Source organism: Pomacea canaliculata, linkage group LG1 (assembly GCF_003073045.1).
Source record: "Pomacea canaliculata isolate SZHN2017 linkage group LG1, ASM307304v1, whole genome shotgun sequence".
Taxonomy (NCBI): domain Eukaryota; kingdom Metazoa; phylum Mollusca; class Gastropoda; order Architaenioglossa; family Ampullariidae; genus Pomacea; species Pomacea canaliculata.
Genome location: NC_037590.1, coordinates 25269658 through 25297446, shown reverse-complemented (window position 1 = coordinate 25297446; position 27789 = coordinate 25269658). Strand labels below are relative to the sequence as shown.

Sequence of the window (27789 nt, the reverse complement as noted above, 5' to 3'; positions counted from 1 at the left end):
CAGTCCTTGTCTTGAAATTGCTGCATTATAATAATAATAAAATAGAAGAAACATTGTGTGCAAGCATGCATGATCCAGACATTGATCAAACTAACGTGTTGTATGAAGCATAGGATGCTGGGTTTTTTCCCGTTTATAAAAAGTGCAATGAATGGTAATGATGGTTGTAATGAATAAACACGTTACTTTCAGAACTTTTATTTAAGTTTGATAACATTATGTTGGTTACTGTTCACGTCTCTGGAATGTTCAGAAAGCAGGTAGTTTTTCATAAACTGTACTTTTATGTAATGTGTACTCAAAGTTTGTGCATTATCCACTTGAACATACTTAAGGGCAAACAACTGCAACAGATGCATAGTTTTAAAAAAACGCATTCATGTCTGCACTACATGCATCCTACTAACATGCATGTGTCTATTCACCATCAAAACACTCATACAGAGGCAGATGTTACTAGCAAACTAGAAAATCAAACCATGAAGACTTACTACATTCAAACAAGTCTGCATCTCGCAAAAATTAAACAATGAGACTGAGTGATAAATACGGTGATGTTGATAAAAATCTGGTCAGAATTTGTTCTTGGTCCAAACTCACATGAAGCCAGGAGAATCTGACTTTGCTACAATATAACAGCAACATCAGCTTTGATCCTATGAGGAGCTTTTAAATAACATGCAGGTTTTGATTAGCATGCAAGAGAACAGAAGCAGCAGGCACCATGAAATGCATCGTTGCAAAAAGGAATGTCTGCAAGACTGCACCAATGTTGTGCAGACCCAGAGGCATCAGATTTTGTGCAGGATTGGGCAATAATCCTTATACACAAAAGCATGTAAACACATATACTAGACTAGCAAGTAATGTCAAATCAATGATAGCATTCAACAGAACTTGAAATGGGTGAATGAAGGAAGCTAATACTGGATGTATTATAAGAACATGGCGACAAGTCTTTCAAAAAAAAAAAAAACTACCTTGGGTCTGCTTGACACCAAAGCATGGGCTATGGAGATGCGAATTTTAAATTAAGTCAGATCCACAGCTGAAAGTGGAATGAACACAAACATCGTTGGCATAAAGAAATCAAATCAGCACAAAATACCAACACCACTAAATACAAGCAATACTCTCATTTCCTCTTAAAATTGTTCAGTTACTAGTTAAGGTGAGGGAGGTAATTATGCATTTATTTTCTCAAACTAGTCTTTGCAGCCCAAGGCCTTTTGTGACCTGCTTAACTTCAGTTGCAGCCACAGCCAGATGACAACAGCTTAGCAACCACTTTTGCACTTTCTCCCTTAATAAATGTTTCATGGTCTCCTTCAACTGTCTCCACGATCACTTTTCCACAACATACCTGCACGCAGAAATCAAACAGTGTTGAAAAACTAGGGGGTTAAAAAAACAACTGAAGTGTACCAAGAACCTCCCAAACCTTTTGAGAAACAATCAGCATCACAACTCTAATCTTTAGTAACATGAAAATTTAACTCTATTGTACGAATTATGTTCTACATTCCCAACATGATGCCTTACAAAGGTGCAAGACACAGGATGTATTCTGAAGCTAGCTTTACCAGTAAATCTTGCTAATGAAGAGTGGTAGTGGTGGTGGAGAATAGTGGTTTACACTGAGCAAGCAACTAAAGCTATATTACGACAAAGAGCCAGCCTTTCAAACAGGTGCCACATGCAGAACAGCATGCTCGAGACAAGATTTTAACCCAGGACATTTAATCCTCATTGTATTGGTGACAATTTTACTATCAAAGTGGTATTTACATGCACACCCCCACACATACAAAAGTGCTATACAAATCTGCATGGTGATTTTAACAAAATATATATTTCTTTTGTCACAATAAATTTGTAGTCTGTTTGGTTTGTGTATTTCACTATGTAGTATTTTTATTTTAGTGTTTAAAATGCTGGGTTTGCCATGATTGAAAAGAATACTTGCTAACAGTATTTTTTGAAGATCATCATTTACAGGATTATGAAATAAATGTTATACAGACTTAAAGCTAAACCACATACTTCATGAATGTTGTAGTCCTCAGCAAGGCTGTCTGACCCTAAAGTATGTGAGCGGGCACGAAGTAGGGTTATATCTCCACTGTATGTAGCTGCAGGTTTGTACTGCTCTCCAATAATCAACATGCCAAAAAAGGCATTCATGGCTGTTTCAATATCCTTACGGTCTGGGAACTGTTGGGTGGACATTAGAATATCCAAGGCTGTATTCATCCTCTCTTTGCTGTTTGGTGCTCCCATCAGTGTCTTCGAAAGCTGAGAGTAGTCCTCAAGAAAATATAAGAATGCTGTCAGCTCTTCTATTAGTCTGCATATATACATCTGTGTGTCTTATGTATGTATCGGTGAGCAAAGTTATAAATGAGAAAACAATGATAATTGTACACAGATAATGGTACATTATTAACATTAAACACTAAGAGAACCCTGTAAACTCTAGAAACTTACTGGTATATAAGATGTAAACATGAACTGGTTGATAAAAGCACACAAGACCTCCGTTTCCACTTCAGGACCTTCTTGGCATGAAAACTTTTTGCGGTATGATGTAGTATGGGCATTGACAAACTGGTGAGAACCATCCAGCATAAACAATTGCTCTACAATGTTGGGGTCCTGTGGAAAGGCCTTTTGTAGCTGAAGTGCCATCTCAAATGCGACACAGCATCCAAAAGAATATCCAGCTAGCTGGTATGGGCCTTCTGGTTTTATTTGCATCAGTTGCTGCATAGAAAGAAAACAAGGCCACTGACCAAGTGGATGCAACATGTATGTACATAATGACACATATACATGAACACAAAACACACTAATGTTTCTAGACAAATTCTGCATTTGTGTTCAGAATTCTACAATTTAGCCTTTGAAACAAATTAAGGCAGTTGCTACTGTTTCTCCAGTGTAAAAAAAAAAAATTATACATCTAGAAAAACTGTTTTCATTGCTTTTATACTTTCCAGGCCACTTATCATAGACTTTGAAGATTCTGAGCACACTTTATTAAAAAAAAAAATAGGATGAAAAACTTGTACAATCTGCTAACCTGAAGATAAAAGCCAGCTAGGGCCTCCACTGAAGAAAGTGGTGCTGCTGCTACACGTTGTATCCCATACACTGGGCACTGCATACAGGATGCCACTGTCTTCAGACACAAGGTAACACCTGAACAAACACAAATAATATGTTTCATGCATATAATATGCCACATGTTAACAATTCTAAAGTAAAAATTGAAAACTTCTTATTTGTTTTCTCACCTTCAATAGGGTGAACGATAAATAGTGGTGATTTGTCATTGCTGATATTGTTGAGTTTGACAATGCATACTGTAGGCACCAATTGGCTGGTGTCATAACGAACAAACTCAACACTGTCTTCAATCTGGATGCTGGAAGCACTATCTTCTTTTTTTGAGCTTGCTGCAGAGACAGATGGAGCTGAGACATCACTGCCAATTTCTCTCAGCTTCTTCATGGTAAGTAGGCGTATTTCACGACTGGATAGAGTTAAGTCAAAGTCACGCTCAAGGGCTTGCTGGATCTCTGTGCCCATAAGAGAATCCAGACCAAGATCAGCAAGTGTTGTATCTGGATTAATGCTGGATGGATCCTTTACACCTGTAAACAGATCACTCTTCATTATACTACTATATAATGATTTACTTTTGAAGACTTGTATATCTAACATTAGAATATATGATTCAGCAAACAGCCAAAGACATCTTAAATTTCTGCTGAACACCTCATTGAGTATCTGTGACTTTTCCATATAATCAAAAGATTGTAATTATCTTTAGCTAAGATTTAAACCTCTTCCTCATTTTCTTCAACGTGCTTACAAGGACCAATAACCCACTGTTTACACAAACAGCACTGACCTAAGATGTGTGATACAGCATCTACAAGACTTTGCTTCTCTCCACTTTTGTCTTTTTTGCCTGCTGCTTTCTCTGCAGGCACATACGAAGACATCACAGGAGCAGTCTGGTTGAGAAAGCGGTCAAGCGTAGCAAGGCATGATGTAATTCGCTGTGGTAAAGTCCCTCCAACAACAGTGGTATTGCTGCCCATTGTTTCCAGAACCACACCAACATCACCTATTGCACCCCATTGCACTGCCAGCCCTACAAACATTTTTCACTTTAATGAAGAAAATCTGCCAAATGTTTAGAATAAAATAAACTTAAGACAATTAGCATGCTGTGTTTCACAATGGCAATTCCTATATAACAAACACTGGCTTCCTTCCTGCAAGTAGACTATAAAACGAAATCACAAAAAATGAGTAGTAATTTTTTCATAAAAACTTTTTTAACATTTTCCAGAAATTAAGATTTGCGCTTTTAAAAAAAAAAACCCAAAAAACTAAGGCAAGCATTAATGAAAATATTTTGTTTACCAGGGAAACCATCCACTACACGCTTTTCGCATATTCTCTCCATGACAGAATTGGCGAAACCATAGTTGGCTTGTCCAGCATTGCCTCGTCCACATGAGACTGAAGAGAACGTCACAAACCAATCAAGTGAGCTGCTGCACATTTCCCTGGTCAATGCATCAAGGTTGATCGTGCCCTGCACTTTGGGATCACTTACAACTCTGAAGTTTTCCACTGTCTGATTTTCAAACAATCCATCTCGCAAAACCTGGGGGGTTTTAATTAAAAAAAACTCACATTAGCATAGAAACACACGCTAAAATCTAAATAAATGTTAAGGTTTATCTACAGTTACCTGACAGTACAAAGCATCCTTCCCCACCCCTATTTATTCCTACATTTAGAGGAAACAACTTGCTTCAGTAGAACTTCTGGAAGTCGAATTCTAACCTAACTCAAATTTCAAACATCAATTGGTTGGCTAATTCATTAAAGTAATGCATGTTTAACTTCTGTAGCTCGAATCGGCCTAGCCAAAAACTTCCACAACTCAGATAATTTTAAGTAGGTCAGCATATTGAAACCATTTGAAAATACATCGGAAAGTGTAAAATGGTTATTCCTTCCGAGCCTGAAGGAGACAAGGACCATGCTGAATGACGACTTGCATGAAGATGGAACATTTTTCATTCACTGTCTGTCACGGACTTGTTTATTTTAAAAGAAATGAACAGAAATGGTCGTCAGACATTTACAACAGATATTTTTACAGTGAACAATGATACGTGAGCACATGCATAAAGCTAAGTCCACAGTGAACAAAATGTTCTTTTTTCGACGAACTTCTTTAACTTGAACCTACCATAACTCGATATTTTTTATCGGTCCCTTGAAGCTTCCATTTACAGAAGTTCGACTGTATTACATTAATTCCAGGGCCTACAAATCTAAAATAGAAACTCTTAAATTGAGACACTTTTGTTATGTACTTTCAAAAAGATCAGTCATTGAAAGTGAATGTGCTGAAATACAATGCCAAATTTTTTCCCCCTAAATATTCCATAAAAATCTTGAAGCCTTGATGTAGAACTTCCTATAAAAATAAAAATAGTTTCATGATCCTTTTTGCTTATTAAAGTAGCAAATATTGTCATCCTCACCATGGCCAAATTGAAGACTGCACCAGCAGGTCCCATTCTGATAGCTTCTTGCAGTAATTCCCGACACTGTTGTACATTAGAAGCATCCAATTTTAAAACTTTAGCATGAACTCCAGCATGTGTCCAGCGTCGAAGCTTACGAGCCTGATAGCCTGTGGTGATGCCACTTCTGGATGTCAAAATAAGTTTCTTGGCACCGCGGTCCACTAGCCACTGTGCCAGCTCCAGACCAAAGCCACCAGTTCCACCTGTTATGATGTAAGTCTTTTCTGGGTGACAGGCAGCTCGTGCAATGGCAGAAATGGACACTGAGGCTGGCTGGATGGTCTTGCTGGTCTCTTCTGGTCTTACCTGTCAGTATTATTCATGAAATTAGTTTTACCTATCTAGACTGCAGTTCTTAGGTGCAGTACTTGTGATCTGAACAGAAGCTATAAAACTCAAAACTGGCTCACAAGTACAAAAGATTATGTGAAATAATACAGTGATAAGGAAATCAGTGGATGCTGATAAAAGTGTTGCTATATGCTCCTGGTGTACAGCATCCCACATCTTACCTTAATGAGCACTTTTCCTGTGTGTTTGCCTTGCGCCATGAAACGGAAAGCATTTTCAACCTGGGTGTGATCAAATACAGTTGCATGAAGAGGTCTCACAGTTCCTCTTTCCATCCCACGCTGCATCAGGTGTGACACTTCCATCCAATCAGCATTGTCTTCCGTGAACAAGGCATCCAGCAGAATTCCATGAAAACTGACATTTTTCAGGAACAGGGACATGCCTGCATTCAAAGCCAATGCCAAACAATATATCAGTCAATGATAGGCAAATGCATTGCAACAAAGTCGATACATTGTTGAAGATGTAAATGTATCAAATAAGAAAAAAAAAACCTTCTGTGTAAAGACCAACAAAACATATACAACAGCTTACCAAGAGCAGTGTTGTTTGACAAGTCAAACTTTCCAATTTCCAAAAACCGTCCATGCTGAGCAAGCAATCGGAGGCTAGCCTGCAGTTTTTCCTCTGAAAGGGAGTTGAGCACCACATCCATACCTGCCAAAACATCACAGCAACCTTTACAACACCAGCTACCCATTTTGATGCCTCTTCTAAAGCTTTGTGTTTCCATATTAGCAATGATGACACATTCATATCATCTGGCATGACACCAGACTATCAGTATTAAAGCTGCTGGTTTTTCAGTAATCCACAAACAAGTTTACTACTCATACAGCATACTAATGAAATTCACATAATTTCTTATCTCTATCAATCTTGCCATGCTTTTTCTGTTTACATGCTTTAGCTTTATTATTCAGCAAATATTTTAACACAACCCAAAACAAAGTAGCAGAGCACCCTACCCCTCCCCTCATCCCACATAGTAAGAGTCAAAGAGTTCTAATGCATCAAAATGCATTCATACAAGCTCTGCAGATAATGCAATATTATATGCTGACTCCTATAGCTAGCAAGTTCCTTTTTAGTACCAGTGGAAGCATTCTAGCGTCGTTAGTGCATCAATTTAAAGGACAGAGGAGGAGTTGAGGGAACGTGAGGGTGGGAGGGTAACTTTTATGGGGGTTTTGTAACCTGTCTCTGCGGGCTTATTTTTGTTAAGATAAAGGCAGGACTCCCAAAACGCTAACATATTTTATACCTTTTCCTTTTGTGGTCCTGAGAAAATCACGCTCAAAACTGAGGTCTCTTGAATTACCAAAGTGGTCATCTTTTAGTTGTGGAAAAACTTGCTTCAGGATCTCACGTTTTTCTTGTGAACCCACTGTGGTGAAAACCTCGCAGCCAGCATCCAGAGCAATAGAAATAGCTGCTTGTCCTACTCCCCCACTGCCAGAGTGGATAAGGACTCTATCACCCCGTCGAATACGACCACGAATGACGAGGGCATAATAGGCTGTACAATACACCACAGGGACTGTGGCAGCATCTGCCAGTGACCACGACTCAGGAACCTTCCACAGGAACTGTTTTGACACATCCACTGTTGTAGCCATTCCCTGCACCACAGATATTAGGAACGATCTCAAGGACTCTGGTAAATGCAATGCTTCTCAAAAATATTTGTTCATACTTTTAGAAGCAACAATTTAATTTTTTGTGTTAAGACTTGACATGCTACCATAGTGGGCAAAGAGAAGTGCAAAAATAGAGCTTTTACTAAACAAAATACAAGCATATTCAGCAAGCTATTTAATGTCAGCCATTTTAAGTTTATTCACTACAAATATTTACAGTTGTATTTGCTGGAGTTGTTTAACATGCTACAAGTTATATATAAAAAAGCAGGGTGATAAGCAAGTGCATTTAAAGTGGACTGACCGAGGACCAAAACCACTACCTATTAAAAAAAAAACTGATGCAGGAAGCTAGGTAATTGCATATCATGTTTCAGTGTTTGGTTGTTCATTTGTTTATCAGAAGCTGACCATTACAAAAAAATTAATAAAAATTAAGGATCAATGTCAATGGTATTTTTCTTTCTTCATCTAATGTTTACCTGCCTTTCACCATGGACTGGACATTTTTACAAATTACCTTAGTGTAACTTATAGTCTACCATTCTCAAAATTATCACCTTGGCAGGCAGAAGACCCATCACTCTGTTGCCACTTGTATCCCTTCCAGAGAATTCCATGCCGAGGATGCAATCCTGAGCTGCAAGATCTCCAGGGATGGCATCTGGAGGAAGCTTTCCTGTTGCCAGCATAACATCACGGAAGTTGAGCGCTGTGTAGTACACACTGCACAGTTCTAGGTTGCCATTTGCTGAGGAGGTTTTGTCGAAGTATTTGAGAGGAGACTCAACCCAATGCAGACTCGACAGATCTCCTCTGGTCAGCACATTGACATAGGCATGCTCACATGCCTTCAGCTGACATGTAATATCTGAAAACAATTTCTACATTGATGACACTTTTCTTCAACACAATCATGACATACTCAGCTGAGATGACACTCAGACTTATGATAAATGGTATGTTAGTTAAAGACAATAGTGGTTATTTGCCACAATTCAGCTTGAAATTGATGGTGTGCTCAGTTACACGAGTTGTATGCTTAGTGCTTAGATTTCGTAAGCTACATCTAAAGAACATTTCTCCATGACAGCTTAACATTTTTTTGCCTTGGATATAATTAAAAATTGAATAAAAAGGGTTTCAGAAATTGTTTAAAAGACCTTTTACATAATACATTTACTATCATGATGTTTTATTTTTTTTTCTAAAATGTGCTGTTGTTGAAAATACTTCACAAAGTACATCATAATTTCATTTATATGTAGTATTCCAAGTAGAAGATCATTTAATATTTCCAAGATAAGAAATATACTGACAAACAGCCATGCAATTTCTGAGGAAATAATACTGAAATTCTACCATTTCCTCTCATTTACCTGTCCTGATGGGAATGTGCCTGAAGGAACCCCACTGACCATCTCTGTACACATTCACAGCCATATCTTTCTGAATCAGACTCAGAAACTCTTGACTTGACTCAGACATGTCAGGTACTTCGGACGACTTCAAATTACTGAATAGAATACATCTGTACGACACAATAAAAAAAACAGTATCACCAAACACATTCGCTGCCACTTCTCATGGATCAGAAATCACCCCTTTACTACCATTTGTCAAAAGTGCTCGGTCCAAATGTGTGCTACTACACTGAGTAAAAATTTGTTACTAGGGTGGAATGGATGTATGTTAAGGTAAAATCCCAAAGGGAAGTGGGGCTGAGCAGATTGAACAATGTGGTGAGGGGTATGCACTTGAATGTTGTTAATTAACTAGGCAATAGCGATATTTTAGAGGTTTTTTTGTTAACCAATTTTATATATTTTTTTTAATAAACTTGAGTAAATCTGGACTTTTTTTTATTTTTTTACTGCACCATTACCTAATGGTAAAAAGCAAGTGTTCACAACTTGATGTAACCCTTGCACATTTAAACCATCAAGTTCCCTTTCATTAGTGATCTTTTTTTTTTTAAATGTTTGAAGCAGCTTTTAAAAGTCCACTTTTCAGATTGAGTAAATGGCAACAGTACACCAAAGAGGATACCAAGAGCGACCACTGCTATACAAGAGCTTGAAATCAGGCCACCCTCCTTTTAGATGAGTAAATGTCGCTTATTCGGGCATGCTGTGCCTTTGTTCCGACAATTGTGTACTGCCACAGAGACACAATCAGACACGCACACATTCATACTTTTTGAACACTGATACCAAAGAGAATCAACTTCGCTGATACTTGTCAAAGGTGGGCATGGCTGCAGACACATCTGGGTCAGCGCAGCATCCCTTTTCCACCTAAGTGGTCGCTCTTGGTGTCCTCTCTGATTACATCACGTTTATTTTTACAGCTGTGTAAACTGACGTACTGCTACCTGTCAGAGGTAGATTGCTGCACTGACCTGAGCCTGTTTCCACCAGTCTCCTGCCGCAGACAGTTCAGCATTCCTACCACCCCATTACAAGGTGTCTTTGCCAGCAGCCAAATCTTCTTGTTAGGTTGACTTTGGCACTCCTCCAGTTGTTGTTTAAGACTCTCTACCCAGTTATAGTCCAAACTGTCAACTGTCAGAATTGTGTGGCCAGACGTCTGAGGAAAACATGGCATATATTATATTCTTGTAGCTTCTTGCAGCAAAAAAAAAACATCTGTTTCACTCACCACTTCTGCAAGTCTCAAGACCTGAACTTTTTCAAGACAGTTAGGTGGGTAACAATCAAAACAAAGCATAAAAAATAATCATACTTTAGCAACATACATTAACTCATTCCTTCCGTCATTTGTAAAGCGCCTTTAGCTGTTTACAGGCCAGAATAAGGCGCTATACAAGCGATGACTTATTATTATTAAATGAAAGATGGTACAGAGCAGAGCTGTCATGTACGGCACAAGGCATAAATTTACAAAATATTTATACAACATATACAAAAAAGAAAGTGCCAAACAATAAAATATTTCATTGGAATATACACTGAACAAATATTACTTACTATTTTCTTATAATTTTTTGCTTTTGAGTCAAATTGTGTAACCGGCAACTGTCTCAAACATGGTGGTTGTCTCATTTCCTACTTTCAAATACAACAAAATATCTGACTGGTTGACACTTTAGCTCCCTAAGGAAATTCATAGTAAAATGATTCCTAAAAATTCCTTCCCCTATTAATTCATTCATTCATTTACATAGCAAGAAGCTTTTTGTGACACTACCCTGTGTGCATTACAGTGTGCAAAACAGGCACAAACCAGTGAAAAAGTTTGCTTTTGCAGACATAAAACTTTAGGAAAGAGTTAACTTACCTCGGTAACTTTGCGGCGGAGCAAGAACATAGAGGAGAGAAAGTCATCAGATGCCTGCATGACCACTTCCAGCCCTGTCTTGCCAAACAAATTATTCCAGGCTGCCGCTGTTCTGTAGCACCCATATGCTGTATCATTTTCTGCATCTTGTACAGGCAACTCTCTGTGAAGACTCTCCAGCATCAAAAAGATGGGGAAGTTCTGAGTCACCTCTTGAACCATCAGAAAACCGCCATCCTCCACAAGCTCAATAGCTTTCTGTAAAGCACTAACAGCATTAGGCTGCCGATGAAGAATATTATTCAGCACCACAAGGTGGAACTTTCCCAAACCTGTGGTCTCCTTACTAAAATCCCATGCAGTGGGTGTTATGTCCAGAGAATCAAAGTCATTGCCTTCTGGAAGTGTTGCATCCGCAACTACTGTCTTAATGTGCAGCTTCGGCTGATCAGCCATTTGTTTGATCACATGACGATAGATGGCACTGCTGTTTGCTTCTAATTCGCACACACTGAGCTTGGAAGTCAGAGTATTTTCTAAAACCACATCCAGGAATGGCCTCAAAGTATGGACATCAGTTAGAGATGAAAGAAGAGGATCAGAGATCAAGTCCTTTTGAAAATCTTTTAGAATCTGGTTCACATTGTCAATGAAAACTGAATTTGTGCTTGTGGTAGCAATCTTATGTAAAACCTGTGAACATATCAGCAGTTCATAAGCTTTTAAGTTCTTTTTAAAATCACAGTAGGATCACATTACTAATGGCAAAACAAAAGATCTGCCTAGTTTTGAGAAAATACAAAAATGAATTATGCAAATAAATGGGTTCTACAAAGACCTGGCAACAACCAAGATGCAAAAGATTAAGTGACAGAGGCATAGTTCAAGAAATTGTAACCTGCAATGTTGATGTTTAATTAGTTATGCACAGGCCACTCAAACAATACTATACTCATTCTTTATGTATCCAAGAAAATATGCAATAAAAACTGGTGGTTGCTTCATACCTTCATAAGACCATGTCCATCAGAGGTCAAGTATTCTGAAATGGAATCCTGAGACAGAGTTCTCCTACTACTGAGTTGATCTAAGGCCACTGTCAGAAGGTTAGAGTTGCAGATATATTCTTTTCCATTGTGTAAACTCTTCAGTCCCTGAATGGCATATGCTGTCACATCTGAAGCATACCCTTCTAGAGTAACTGCAATAGAACTGTCAAGTCTACCATCTAAGTATGGCACAAATGTGAATTGTTCCAGCACTGGAGGAGACTGTTGGCTGCGGCGAGGGGCTACAGCAGCATGAAGACCTTGCAGCACAACACCACCAGCAACTACTATGTTCTGCCATGGATCCACCACCACAGGAATGGCTGTCACAACAATCAAATTAAAGACCATTACAAGCACACAATCAAATAACAGACAACTGCAAATTCAACATAAAATCAAATTATGTAGACCATTATACACAACACACGAGTACTGTTACTCAGTTATGAATATATAGTATAGGCATCTCTAAATATTGAAAACAATAACACCACTTAAACTTTCAGGGAAGAGAACCGAGAATACAGAAAATAAAGGTGGAAGGTGGGGAAAAAAAGGGAAAACTGAAACAGAAAAGGATACGACATCCTGAACTTTTATCGTGACCAAGAAATAGCACATGCCTACTGGTCAGGTGGGGAATGGTCGTTAAGATTTAAAAGCAACGGCAAAACCAATACAGCTGGGGTTTTTTTCAACTAAAACTCAACCCAACTAAGAAAGGTCAAATAATACAGATGTCAGAATTGTAGATGCTTATGTTGTGAAGGCCTCACCCAATGACCAAGCCAGTTACCTCTTTTTGTGCATGTGCGTAGGCATGTATCTTGAGAATGCAAGGGTGTATTTATCCAGATTTAAGGATACAGTATCTTACACTCAATTTATGCAATCTTTACAACAAAACAAACAAGAAAAAGGATGTCTGCTATGATGCAATTACCTACCCTTTCTGGTGTCATCAAATGGTTTGGCAAACTCCTCATGGATAGTAGGATTTATTTCCAAGCGCGTGATGCGAGTGGGCAGACGTAGCATGCTGCCAGAATGCCCAAGCACTTGAATTTGTAGCATAAGATCTACAAAGACAACCCATCTCCCATTCCATTCAAGCTTTCCATCCTCTCCTGCAAAATAAATGTGCGAGTAATCTTAACAGCCCTTAAATAATGGACTGACGAACCTGTAAATGCTACTGTCAAGCATGCCAACCACTACAAAAATATGGCTTAACACTTGCTACCAAAATCACCTGTGCTGGAGGCACTGAGAATTCCTTGAAATGTTGGTCCATAGTCATAACCCCTTAGACGCAGCTCCTTGTAGATATCTGCACAAGTAAGCTCTAGATCAAGAGAATCTCCACTGCTGCCCACGTCATGCTCCTTGAAAGGCATGTCTCTGACTAGGCTAACTGAGTCTGTTGCAACCAAGATCTTGCCAGTTGCAACAAGGCCACCACTCTCTATGATCTCAAAGTCCCCTGTTGCTTCCATGATACTTACATGGAAGGTCACACTGCCTGTCAAATGATAGAAAACCATCTTCAATGAAAACAGCGATTACAGGAGATCTAAATTCAGTAGTTCATTTCAATGCCAATTTTTTCTTTTTAACTGAATGACTTAAAACTTAAATAAGAAATGAAAAACAATTAAAACCAAATATGACTTGTACAATTCTTAATCTAGTCTCATAACTATATGAAGTATCTTTTACAAGCTTTACCAGAGGAAGGCATGATTGTTGCCCGATGAATGTTGACATTTTCAAAGACTACTGGCAGCTGCTGGTACACAGTTCCTCTGAGGCGAGCCAGTGTGCGCCACGCCAGAACAAGGTAGCCAGCTGCAGGGTATAAAACTCTCCCATCAATCATGTGACCTGTGAATTAAAAGAAATGATTCCATGAAAGATCAAGACCTATCACTTGTACATGGATTATGATCAGTGTACATTTTTTTTATTGTGATCAGCCTCTTCATCTTAAGCTAAATAAGTAGTGTGATTATTGAAGCAAAGGGAATGAAATAAGGGAGCGTCAAGGTAAGAAGCTTAGTTCACTATATGAACAGGCAGAATTTTTGAAGACACATTACAGTACAAAAAAATTTATTAAAGAACAGTACTCTTTTAGATGACAGGCTAATGCAAATGATAAAGCAGCAACCACAGCAATTTCTTGATTTCAACATAAACTTCTGCTGCAGGTTTGGTACAAAATACACCTATTTTTAATAGCTTTTTTACCTGCTCATGAAAAGTGGCATCTAAAGTTATTAATTAATAAATCTTTAACTATGCATCCCCATCATAAGCTTAACTTATGGCTGATCTAAAATTAAGTCTGGGACTGTGTTTTCCACACATTGAAATGGAATACTTCCAAGTTTTTTGGCATGCTAATATATTCATGACAACGTATACACCTTCCCCACACACACACACACCCCCCACGGCAGGTGCACCAGATTTCAGAAGTTTTAAAACAAAGTTGTTTCTTGCAAAAATGGAATACAGTTTTCTCCAGGTGAGTGCATCACAGACAAAAGAGGAACATAAACCAATTGTAGAGTCCAGTTTGAGGATCTTGTCTTGTGCACCCTGTTCTTTCTCTGCATGTGGCATCTGTTTACAGGGCTGACTGCTTTGCTATGATGTAGCTTTAGTTGTGACAACATAAAACACCTACTCCCCCCGACCCTTCACTTCGAGGAATGCAGAGCAGTAGTGTGATCAATTTTTTTTCCCTTAAGAAACACAAGAATTTGTATGACTAAATGTATTTTACAAAAGAAATTCTACCTCATGTGATTAAACATTGCTACAGGGTGCAAGAGTGGGCGCATCCACAAGCCTATGAAAATACCGTAGCTGGCAAATATATAAATGTGATGCAAGACTTAAAACATAATTTTATATGCTCTTTACACCAACCATCCAGAAAAGTAATAAATGGGTGCAGTGTTCTTGGAATCTATTCAATGGAATCTATTTTTCTCTTCATATTCAAAAATCAAATTTCAACCTTCAATATACTTGTCCTCTGAGTCTGTTGCCAAGGTCACTTCATACATGGCATCTGTTAGCCGGCCTGAGCCTCCACTCACAAAGTCTTCAGGCTTAGGCACAGCCCAAGTGTCACTGTGATCCCACTGCACAAGTGGTGATATCATGGGAGTTCCCCGTGGCACAGGAAATGCCACTGGTGATACAAGACTCATTGTGTCAACAGCAGCTCCACTGATGAAACATCTGCCATTCAAAATAAATTATATAAACAGCACAAATAGATGACATTTCATATCAATACCAAGTATATTTTCACAAATACACTTTCTAAGAATCGCATCTGAAAAAGGATCTACTTATAATGTGCCTTACATATAAATAGCCATGGGTATTAAAGGCTACTTGGCCTTACAGGATGGAATTAAGTTGTTCAATTTGAATGACAGACAGAAGTCACATGAAAAAGCCTTGAACCAGAAATTGTCTGCTCTAAAATCTAGCAACACTAACCATTATGCTACATGACAATACCACTAACAAATTTTGATATTTGTATTCCAGATTTATGCTTGTTTCTGAGTACATAATAAAATTCTACAGTTCCACAAGTTTCTCTTCTTGGCACTACATCTTTAGAAAAGTGTGCTTAAACTGACCTGCCCAGATTGGAAAGGAAAAAGTGAAGATTGTCTGGGTGTCCCTTCTTCATAAGGCCCACAAACCGCGCATCTGGGCCAAGACTGCGTTTCAGAATGGCCTGCAGAAGGCAGTGTGGTGCGACCTCGATGACAAAAGCATTGGGTGGTATGTGCCGTAAGCCCTCTTGAAACAACACTGGTGAAACCATATTGTTTACGTGATATTCAGCCCCTGCAGTCTTTGCAATATCTGAATCCCATTCTGTTTCAACCAGAGATGTGCTGATCCATCGTTTGCTGCGTGGTTTGGGCACAATCACCTAAAACATCAATTAAAACTATTCATGTTGTCATGGTTATGAGTTAATGGATCTAAGACACCTCTCTTCTAAAGGTGTGTGCCAATGATCCTGCTCTAAGTACAGCATTCTGAAGTTGTCGCTTTAACTTTAAAAATAAAAGCAGAAAATGTTGGCATCCTTTGGTGTAATCCCAAAGAATTGATTTAAAAGAGTTCTTTTATTCCACTAATTAAGCTCCTAAACTGAACATTTCTGTTGCTGTGAGTAAAATACAGCAGATAATGTTTAATCAAGTCTTACACTCTAACATGGTTCAAAGCATCTTTATGTTAGAATGTGAGACTCCGTGCAAAATGGTAACTGTCTTAAGTACAGAGAGGTGGAAAGAGCCATCCTTTTGCAAATAAAGAACCAAGAGGAACTAAGCATTCATTCTTCTCCAACTTCTATTATCAAAGATATCTCTTACAGCACACAAAAGAATGACATACACTGGAATGGAAAATACCACCCCAACAGGACACTAATGGCTTGGTTCAGGCTTATGTCCACACATAAAATAATGCACTCGTAGACATATCAATCATGCAATTTTGGGCATACTGCAGTGACAGTAAATTAATGGTTTTGAAGATTTGACATCAGTTGCTACACTGTAATGAGAATACTTTTATCACACCCAGTAATCTAATCCAGTCTTTAGCTTCAGCAGGCAACTTATGTCTACTGATGTGGACACAAAAGGTAAGAATGTTAAGCTGATGCCAAGCCATAAACCCAACTAACATCTGGTTGGCACTTCAAAGTATTATATATACCTCTTCAAGTCTCTTCTTGAGTTCTGGGGCAACAGCCTTCATAAAGTAGGAATGAAAAGCCACACCGGCTGTCTTGACTTCACGGGCAAATACCCCTTTAGCCTGCAACTCAGCCACAAAATTGTTGACAGTTTCTGCTGGTCCAGAGATGGTAACAGTTTCCTCAGCATTATGACATGCTGGTATCACACCAGGAGGGCACTGGGCATGGGCCTCTTTCCAAGTCAATCCTAAAACAGTACATGAAGAACCTTGAAAATTAAGTCATGCAAAGTCTCCAAGAGCAACAAATATAAAATGAAAGTAATGCTGCACATAGAGGATTTATTTCAAACAAAAGCACTTTTAATAACTAGGCTGTCAATATTAGCCATATTCACTCTGATGACAACCAGAGCAAGTATTTATGCGTTTAAATTATACATTAACCTTGTAGTTAACCTTTTAGATTGGGTCTATTTCTAGCTAAAAGCAAAATTCTGAAATTTACATATTTCCCATGCATACAAAAAGTGATTTTGTTAATTTCCCAGCCTCTCCATATCTGCACACCAAGAAAAGATGACTAACCAACAGCAGCCATGGCCCCAAGAGGCAAATTTCCATCCCTCACACATCTCCCTCGCCAGTAGGCTGCCAGCAGGGTCTCCTCTCGTGTCATGCAACCATCTGCATATCCACAGGCTATTTCACCTGTGGAATGACCCAGGAGACCATCTGGCACTATGCCAACATGTTTCAGCACATCAAGTATAGCAACCTGTAGATAAAAGTAAAATGCTCCCTGTTTTTCTTGTTATCTTCTGAATTGCCTACGATTTCAACGAACGATAATGTCGATTTACTATCACAAAAATCGCATTGCCAATAAAAAAAAGAGACAAGTCATTAAAAGACTACTGTGCACTCTGATTACCCTTTAACACTTATATTAGCATGGGAAAGAGTTCCTACTAGAAATCTGGGGGAGAAATTTGTCTAATGGTAACTTCTAGACATCTAAATTAATAAGTATCAATCACAACAGTAAAAAAGAGCTGTAAATTTAGCAAATCTTCAGTGCTGACAAAATTTTGTCTTGACGCTTTTTACATTGAGGGATGTAATGAGAGGCAAGTGGTGAATCATCCAACTGAAGAGTCAAGAGACCTACAAAATACTGTGTTCTATAACTTACCAATGATTCTCCTATTTCAGCAAATAATTCCACTGTGACTTTACCAAAGACCTGTAAACTAATCTGAACATGCAAATGCTAACCTGGGTGGATGTAATGCCAGTGAATGAATTTACTGGATCTTCAAACGTCTGCTCATCTGCACTCATGAGCACATCATACAAGTTGAAGCCAACAGATCTCAGAATTGCATCAGCCTTCATAATTGAGTTATGGAAAAGGGGAAGGTCCATCATGCGACGACACATTCCAACCCATTGCGTGCCCATTCCAGAACATACAAACCACACAGGACGCTTCTCTGCTGTTTTCTGTATTTAAAAAAAAAAAGTTTACTTTATGCACTGCAGAAAAAGTAGAAGTATTACAAAGACTGGCTAATAATTGAAGAGGACAATGGGTGAAATTTGTTTTTTATTATTACTGCTCTCAGCTAAACATCAGACCAAGAAACCTATACAAGACCTCTACATACAAGTGATCCAATATACGAGTAAATCAAGATATGAGACATTCCAGGAAATTTTTTTCTTACAAGTGGAAACAGGACATACGAGCTTGTGTTATTTTTGTCATAGGGTAAAGTGCTTGGCAACTCTTGCTCGTGCTGCCTGTCCTGCCAACCAACACCACTGTTGTCCCTCAGTCTGTTTCAGATAATTTTTCATGCCTGCAGGTGTGTGCTGTTTTCCAAGCTTTTTTTTTTCTCAAGTTTTGTGCTGTGAATCACATGCTATGTAATCATGGGGCCTAAGAATGTGAGTGCCAGGGACAGTGTTGAATAGAAAAAGCACGATGACCACGAAACAGAAACACGGGATCATCAAAAAGTTTGAGTAGGGTGTTAGGGTAGTGGACATTGCCCGCGAGTACAGTCATAGTACATCTAAGATATGTACAATTTTGAAACAGAAGGACCAGATCCTTATTTCATTACTTTATTATGTATATTTATATTATTGTGCCATTAAAATTTACTATACTGTACTAGATATCATATTGTATTTACATATATATTTACATATAAATTGTGTTGTTGTGTGATGATTGAAACGTTTTAATCCTATTTCCTTTATTTTATATGGGAAAAATAGTTTTTATATGAGTTTTTTCCCATGTGAGCACAGTTGTGGAACGAATTAAACTTGTATCTAGAGGTACTACTGTACAATTTTGGAAAGGCGAAAGTTTGAACTTTGCAATAAAAGTAATGAAAATCACCTTCCCAGTGCTTCCCTGGCTATCATGTCTTATCATGCTCAAAGGGTTATATATCAAAAACTTAAGTGACCATATATCCACAAAACACATATCTATTCACATATTTAAACTAAAGGAACCCTTACTTCTATGACATCAGCTCGAGGCTCTGTCTGAGAATTTAAGACAGTGTAGCCACGATAGGGATGGGAATTGACTGGCATGTTAGAACTCTCAGCAAGTAAAGCCTGTAGGTCCACATTGTCTGGATGTTGATGCAATAATTCAAACACCCGTCTAACACCTTCCTCTGTGCGTCCTGCATAAGTGAACAGACGGCAGCTGGTGGCATCAGGATGGGGTGCTGTTCGTTGCTGTTCATTTGACCTACAAAACAATACAAAATGCTCTTATCGTGCAATAAGCTTCTCAGTTACGGCAAGTATACACCCCATAACAGATGCATGTACTGTAAAGCAGAAAATGAATGACAAAACAGTTGTTCCAATGGTCTTTGCAAATAGATGTGCTACTACTACGTTTACTTTATCTGGAGGGAAAATTCTTTCTTTCCCAGACCACCAGGAATCTGCTGTCATTGAAGCATTGCTGTCTCATAAATCTGACATCAATGTTATTTGCAAGACTTCTTTGACTTTGCAAGATCAGTCCCAACCCATTCCACCAGTTTCTGCCAACAAAAACTGATGTCTCCCTTTATGTTAAGATTACTGCAATTTTTACACATCAATCTTCTCAACTGCCCACTCAAACTTCCAAGGGCTCAGAAGGCCATTTGTATGTCTTCCATAGGCAACAAGCAGACCATACTACACTGCCCTCCTACGTGAACTTCCTCAGGTTACCAATTTGAGTTTGAATGAATTACAAAATCACTGCACTGTAACTGGTCTTCATAGCCTTGTCCCAGAGCATCTGCCTGCATTACTGAGAATTTACCACCCAAGTGAATCTCTTCAATCTGCTCGTGTTGCCCATCTCGCTGGACCATGAATCAGACCAGAAATTTGACACTCTTGCTCCTTCTTTGGACCCACCATTTGGAATTCCTTGCTCTTTCTCTTTAAACTACGTCAACATTCAAAGTTTTCAAATGCAGCCTCAAGACCCACTCCTTTAGGAAAAATGATTAATAATTAAATGATCCATTCATTCTGCTCACTCTTTAATTCTTTGTTGTCATCTAACCACTTTGGTGTTATCTGTTTGCTACTTTTTGGGGGCAGATGGTGCTTTAAGCCAAGCCAGAAACTAAGGCTGCATTGTGGCAAAGCAGCTGGTCCTGGAGCAGCAGGAGCCAAACACAGATTGAGAAAGTGTACCAGACCACCCAATCCTCAGAGTACTGGGTATAGTGCTAACTGTTGCACCACAAGACAGTCCGTGGAAAATGCAAAACATTTCAATATTTTATTAGAAACAGATCCAATAGCATTTGCTTTCATTTTTTTGTGTGGAAAGTTTGTCTCAAAATAGCCAAATGATAAATATGTCTAACACGCTGCTTAAAACAGATTTCTTACCATGTGCTGTTAAAAAAAAGTAGAGCAGAGAAAAAAAAACATTAAGCTACTTCTCAAAAACTTACTTGAGGATAACATGCACATTGGCACCTCCGAAACCAAAAGAATTGATGCCAACATAACCTCCATCCCAGCGTGCCCTATGGGTCACCACAGCCAATCGACCGTCTAGTAACCCTGGTATGTCAGGATTGGGATTTTCATAATGCAGGTTGGGTGGTATCATGCCATCTTCCATGGCAATAATCACCTTGGCAACTGCTGCTAAACCTGTAACAAAATCAACCAAGCAGATCTAGACTGATAAAAGGACATGCTACAGAAAAACAGGCTCTCAGATAACTGTCAGATCATGTTACTGTTTTTTAAACATTAATAAAATACACAAACTGCAAGATCATACCTGATGCAGGTTCTGGGTGACCCATGTTTGACTTCGTTGAACCAATGAGCAGTGGCCCCTGGCGACCTTTGCAAAAGATATCACAAATCCCATTCACTTCTTGCGGATCTCCGGCTTTTGTACCAGTACCATGAGCCTCCACATAAGCAACTTTGGCTGGATCAACGCCTGCATCTGCATATACCTGTTTCAGCAACTGCTTCTGTATTTCTCCAGATGGAAATGTAATACCTATAGGTAAAAAATATTTCCATACAATGTAAATAAAGTGTATATTTTCACTTAAATAGAATATTCCCCTCACACATCCTAATTTTTAAAGTCTTGTCCAGAATGTATCTGTGCATAAATGTATTCTTATCAACTTGCACTTAAATATGTATTCACCAAACATGTACACATGTATGTAACAAGCAAGCATACACACCCTGCTCCTTGTTTCCATCAGCATTATTCCCTGAGTGTACAACAGTTGAGTAAATGCGCTTTGCATCTGAAGATTTCTGAAGCAGCACCATCACCACAGCTTCACTTCGGCAGTATCCATTGCCTGCGTCAAATAACACATTTGTTTTTAATATGTTAAAATGAAATCATGACAATCTTATATTGTATAATTCAGCAATGTTTTGTTCTTGATATATTTATACTAGTAAAGCCATTGACATCAAAATGAATAGACACCATAATTGCAAATGAAAATTTTAATTCTTAAAGACCTTTAAGTATAGTTACCTAATTAAAAATTAGAAGCTTAGATCAAATCTAATGGCCACTTTTCCTTCAAGCAAGTAACCTGTAAATGTTCTAAACAGTTATTTCACATGATAGCAATAATCGCAAGATCACTACATTATAATCAACAAAACAGAGACAAAATAGAGCATGTATCTGCTCCAGCTTAAAATACTTTATTAATAGATTTTTTTTTAATTCAAAAAACCTAATCAATGCCATTATTCAAATTTCCATAAAGAATTGATTTGCATTGATCAATCAATCATATGGCAAAAAATACCCTAACCTGCAGCAATCCATTATTAGCTTACAATATACTGACACAGTGACAACAAATGATGTATGCAGGCATATATTTCAACTGCTTTCCAACCTGCTGTATTCTATTGATGGTTTGTGATACATGGATTTTTTTTTATTTGGAATGGAGTTTTGCTTTTGAATGGCTGTCTGAATAGGGCACATATCTAAGCAATTTAGTTGGGTTTTTTTTTAACTTTCCTTTAAGACTATAACATCAACAAGTTATTCATTTTTCAAAGATATATATAAAAAAAAAACAAAAAAAAAAAACAAACTAAACAATTAATGTCTACAGACTACACATTCAGCAATTATATGAGCAATATTTTAATAAATCAATTTAGTCCTGTATAACATTGCCTTAGTGCAATCTGGCCTTACGTGTGCCTTATTTTTTTCAACCATTGCATTAAGTTTTTGAGGTGACATCCATATTTTTTTAATCTTTTATAAACCAAAAGTTAAATTTGCATGATTCACAATACCTGAAGCATCGAAGGATTTACACATTCCATCAGGTGAAAGCATATTCAGCTGCAAGAATTGCAAGGATGAAGCTGGCTTTAAAAGCAGTCCACATCCACCAACAAGGGCAGCATCACACTGACCCATGCGTATGCTGTGTAAGGCAAGGTCTAAGGCCAGCAGACTTGAGGAACAGGCAGTATCTACAGTATAGCTGGGACCTGTGTATTATAGTTTACAGTAATCAGATACTGCATAACAGCACATTCAGTATAAAAAGGCATTTCATCCTTTTGCGTAAACTTTATCCAGCTTGTTCTCTTCGGTTCCCAGTCACTTAATCCCCAGACACTTCATCCCCGACACTTCATCCCCTAGACTTTTAATCCCCAGACACTTCATCCCCAGACACTTAATCCCTAAACTAAATCCTTAACTATAAAAATTATGAAGTCAGCGAAAAATTTAATTGAAATTCAAATTCAAATCATGCTTTTAACTTCAACGTCATTTGAACATCAACAACATTAGTTAAAGTTCATATAAGCTAGTAAATTTAATGTTCTTCAACAATATGATATGAAAATTGTTCTTGAGTGTTGGGGATGAAGTGTCGGGGATTAAGTGTCTGGGGATGAAGTGTCTGGGGATGAAGTGTCTGGGGATTAAAAGTCTAGGGGATGAAGTGTCTGGGGATTAAGTGACTGGACACCGTTCTCTTCATAACTGTACCCTTCAATTCCCTAACACCTTCAACTCTTTGTTAAATTCTGTCAGCAGTTCTGGAGAGTTTCTGCAGTCTTTGTATTTTACTAAACATCTGCCCTAGCAAGTTCAAAACACAGTCTCTAACTCTTGGATACCTAAAATGTTAATTCACTTCATGACAAGAGCAGAATTGTTTTTGTTTTGATTGTTCTTGTCACTCTGCCATCACTCTACAGTGCAGGATTAGCAGCCCCTTAGTCTAACAATAATCTAAAGTCAGGCTTTGCACAAACAAAACTTTAAAAATTACCCAGACCTCTGTTCAAAAATGAAGTTTATTATATCTTTTATACACATCTCAAACAGGTAAGCTTGCATATAGCTTTGTGCTGGATTATGAAGCAAAAAATAGCATGCTTCACAAAGTGACAAAAACAAAAAATTCCAAAATGCAAACAGGTTGAAAGACATGGTGTTCATCATTTTATCTGATGTAATTTCTTTAATTAATGTATTCATTTAGTCCAACAACAGTTCAGTTAATATTGCATTCTCATTTGACAAAAAAGTAATGATTGTTTTGATTAAAAAAAAAAAACCTGGCTGACCCACCTTTCAAGTCAAAAAAAAATGAAAGTCGATTGGCAAACATGGCTCTGCAGCAGCCTGTCATTGCATAACCAATCATCTTCTCAGAATTTGAGCTCCATGCCTCTGCAGCTTCAGAAAAGCTAGATCCAATAAAGACACCAGTTTTTGTGCCTTTCAAGGTTTGTGGGTTGACACCTGCCAAAACATCCAATACATTTGGTTGACTTAAAGGCCAATGTCCTGGTGGGCGTTTTGAAATGGCTTCGCCCGTGTGAGGGAAGATAGGAGTACACGGTGCTGTACGTTTTATTGCCAGGCTAGTCGGCGGTGCCTGTGATGTCCACCCCGCCTTTTGTCCAGGTAGTAATTGGAGACGACTGGCTGATAGCAGTCCGCACCACGTGTACTCCTACCTTCCCTCACATGGGTGATACCATTCGCTTCCGTCCGGACGGTAGACATCAGCCTTTAAACCCCTGCTGAGGTTGTAAGGCCAGCAAATTATAACTCCCTGATCTGATCAATTACATGGTCATTATTTTGGCTAAAGTAAAAAAAAAATGTGCAATTAACAAATTTTCCTCATTGCTCTAAATGTGGCCAGCTACTAGTGAAAGTGAACTACCTGCATCCACAATACATTCATAAGCTGTTTCAAGTAGTAATCTTTGCTGTGGGTCCATGGTTTCTGCCTGTTTTGGTGAAACACCAAAAAATGCTGCATCAAACTTGCTTAAATCCTTCAATTTGCCATTGCGTCTTGGAAGCCCAAGCAGGCCTGCACATAGAAATGGAACAGATGTTAAATGCCATGCCAATGTTTCATCTACTCAGCCACTAAGCTACAAAATAATGGAAACTAAACCAAAAATCAAGAAATGAGCAATCATTCATTTTTCTCTGCATATGTAAATATGGGATCTCTAACCTGGTTCCCAGCGTCGATTGTCTTCTGTGACCATGTCCTCGCCCAACATTAAATGTTGACGAAATTCTTCAATGTTGTCAGATTCTGGTAGACGACCAGAAATTCCAGAAATAACAACATCCACACTCACATTGTAGGAGCAAAAGTTGCTTTCACTTCCATTTTGTGCACTCTGCTGTTGCAGTAATGACTCCTCCTGTGCACTCTGTTCATTCAACACTTCATCCATGATACGAGCCGGCATTTTCTAGTGCTCTGAAAACAAAAGTTAGCCAAATCTGAATGGATAGTCTGTTGGACATTGAGATATAGTCAAGGTTTAATTCAAGGGACAGGACTTTTCAAGAGTTCATTAAGGAGTAAAGCACAAGTTTTGTCTTTTAGTATAAGCAGACTACTAGTAATGAGAAGTGCAATGCTCACCGCAAAAAGTCGCTGCAAGCAAAATGATAATCTAACCAAAAAATCCAGCACTAAAACTGTATGCCACATACAGAGAAAGAACAGCATGCCTGAGAAGACAGGTGAACCCAGGTCAGCCAGCCCTCACTGTGACAGGCCTAACCATTGCTACACTGGACCACCCATACCATCAGGTGGAGCTAAGCAGATGCTGTGACATCACTGATATGGGACACTTTTTAACCAATTTTTTTTTAAAAAAACCTATAACCCAGTACATTAAGGCAAATCATGGTACCTTACTCCACTCTGAACTCCCATATAAACAATGGATGATACCCAAACCTTGCTCCTACGGTTCAATAAAATACCTAAGATGTACTACTGAAACTTCTGCTGGCAGTTAATCAACAGCATAACTCCACACCCGCTGCTAATATAAACCAATGCAATGAAACTAAAATATCCCTCACCTAGTTCATTAGCAACACAATCGATCAAACCCAAACCTTGCTCCCCTCTTCAATAGGACTGACCCATGACATACTATTGGTACTAAGTTCTGCCCTAATTTGATTTGAATTAGCATTGGACCAATTGCACTATGCAAAGATATTGGCACAAAAAGACTAGACACCGTACTTGATTACCAGTCAGACATTTAAACAGGTCTACTAACAGTTAATTACTATGGCTACAATATCCAAAATGCATGAGTTAAATATTACATTTTACCTTTGCTATCATCAATGATTCACACATTAAAATACAGACCTTGGTTCAAAATGCGCAGATTGTTGCTAATATATTTCACTCTAAACATAGGCAAGTGAAACGCTGCTCCTCTACCAGACAAAATGAAAGCTACTAATTTAATGAATAATAGTGTAAATCTGTAGAAAAAGAAAGAAATGTGATTAGTACTTGAGAACCAGTAAAGAAGCCAGCTACATGCGCCTAGTCAACTGACAAGCTCCCTGCGATCTGCAGTACAGCGACTATTAACTTCGACGAAGATGTGCTATGTCTTGTCCACTGCCTGTGAACCGCTACCACCACCACTGAGAAATGGATGCTGGCACAGCCACCGCCTCCTTTTTATGAAGTAGGAGGGGCTCAGACAACGTGGAAAAGATAAAGAGGACCGCATACAATACGCTGCCTTGCGGATTTCTTGAGCTGCACGTGGACCACCCCCCTCCCACAGTCTCCTTCCCCGTGCACCCTTGTCAGCTTTCTTTAGTATGCAGGATACACCAAAAGTCGCATCCCTGAAATGGTTTAAGGCTTTGTTGATAAGCACATGGGGAAAAAGTTGTGATTCAAAGTCCATGGGATTCGCGACAAATTAAGAGCGTTGCTTCCGGATACGTAATACATTATTCAGTTGGCGGTCATTATCAATTCTAACAATATCATCGATGCTAGCGGCCTCGAAAAAAAAAAAAAATCACATTCGATGCATTTCTTAGTATAAAAATTCCTGCAGACGATCGAAACAAGATGACCAGCTTCGTGTTTTGTCCCTTGTAATCAAACCAAGAAATGTCAATAAAATTAAAATGAATTATTTATTATTTCTCAGCTTGAATTGTTCGAATAAAACTGATTCATGTTTTGTGACAGCTCATCTATAGCTACAAGATCAAGATCACCACCACCACCACCCAACCTTCAGGTTTTGTCGCTATACGAGAGGATTTCTGCAAAATCATAATGATGGTCCTTTTAGTACACTGTTCTGATAGTTTGGAAAATGACTAAGATTGAGCTCTGTAGACATTTCAACAATATCCATATTTGAAATAGTTACAAATAAATGCATCAACATTAAAACATTTCCAGCATGACATTTTAATTTTTATCATTCAAATTTCATTTTTCTTTACGTGTGATAGCAATGTTGTACTGTAAATCCGTGGCAATAGGAAAGAAAAGCACGGTAAGAGATCAAACGTGACATTCTTAATTCATAGCGACACAATCTGCTCGTTCTACGACTGAATCTTTTGTATTTCCGGATCACGAAGTTAAAAACAAGCACCCTTCTATCTTAAAAATTTTCAAGTTATCTCTCATGGCTTTATTCTGCCAAGTATGTTGAATTTCATATGACTGGTTACCATGATGCCATCTACACTTGTAGACGATTCAAAGATGCCCTCAACATCGGCAAGGTGTTTTATAAATAGCAACATTCGGGGCAAAGTCCACACGATAACCGGCCTGTCTTTTCGGATGAAAAAAAAATATATTGTCATCTGGCTACAAAGCGGCAGACAAATAGAGAACGGCGTCCCAGAAACACTTACCTGACTAGCGATGTTCGTTGATGATCGGCTAAACCTGATATGGTTTTTCTCTGATATTTCTGAACCTGTAATGAATGTATGGAACTCGTGCGACAACCGAAATCATCTGATGTGGGCTCATGCGGGCTTCAGCCAATGGGGAAGTAGTTCACAAATAACACTAACGCGTGGTCGTCTCGTGTCGTGTCAAACAAGGAGGGTGTGCTATACGCGCAACTCGCCCGGTCCATGACTTTAGGAACTAGCCACGTGGTTGTAAGCAAGTGCGTGCGTTTTATATC

The 27789-nt window shown here is 38.5% G+C and overlaps 1 protein-coding gene across 2 annotated transcripts; it reads right to left on the bottom strand.

The window, feature by feature from the left end:
- Positions 1-182: 182 nt before the first annotated feature.
- Positions 183-27732, bottom strand: LOC112557139 (fatty acid synthase-like). Of its 2 annotated transcripts, none has more exons than XM_025226797.1 (33): positions 27509-27732; positions 24795-25049; positions 24492-24644; positions 23888-24061; positions 22588-22788; positions 21489-21611; positions 21062-21292; positions 20724-20928; positions 19261-19501; positions 17998-18225; positions 17308-17497; positions 16738-16967; positions 15636-15937; positions 14996-15222; positions 13696-13851; positions 13220-13489; positions 12915-13094; positions 11923-12287; positions 10916-11608; positions 10017-10204; positions 8995-9146; positions 8176-8486; positions 7240-7597; positions 6510-6632; positions 6134-6357; positions 5577-5927; positions 4438-4684; positions 3917-4162; positions 3297-3656; positions 3083-3201; positions 2488-2763; positions 2044-2307; positions 183-1363 (listed from the first exon to the last, which is right to left on the bottom strand). In XM_025226797.1, exons 2-33 carry the CDS (start codon positions 25036-25038, stop codon positions 1247-1249), a joined length of 7749 nt encoding a protein of 2582 aa, XP_025082582.1. In that variant the 5' UTR covers positions 25039-25049; positions 27509-27732; the 3' UTR covers positions 183-1246. The 2 variants fall into 2 exon arrangements, with proteins under 2 accessions (XP_025082582.1, XP_025082589.1); XM_025226804.1 differs by lacking the exon at positions 27509-27732 and adding an exon at positions 26121-26377.
- Positions 27733-27789: the final 57 nt, after the last annotated feature.

What these genes read in the sequence shown, in the direction of transcription:
- LOC112557139 (XM_025226797.1), bottom strand. Translation starts at nt 25,038, where the DNA reads ATGCCGGCTCGTATCATGGATGAAGTGTTGAATGAACAGAGTGCACAG. An exon ending in CAATCGACGCTGGGAACCAG is followed by an intron (nt 24,645 to 24,794) that starts GTTAGAGATCCC and finishes TTCTATGTGCAG; the next exon opens with GCCTGCTTGGGCTTCCAAGA. An exon ending in GTCAAACAACACTGCTCTTG is followed by an intron (nt 6,358 to 6,509) that starts GTAAGCTGTTGT and finishes CTTTGAATGCAG; the next exon opens with GCATGTCCCTGTTCCTGAAA.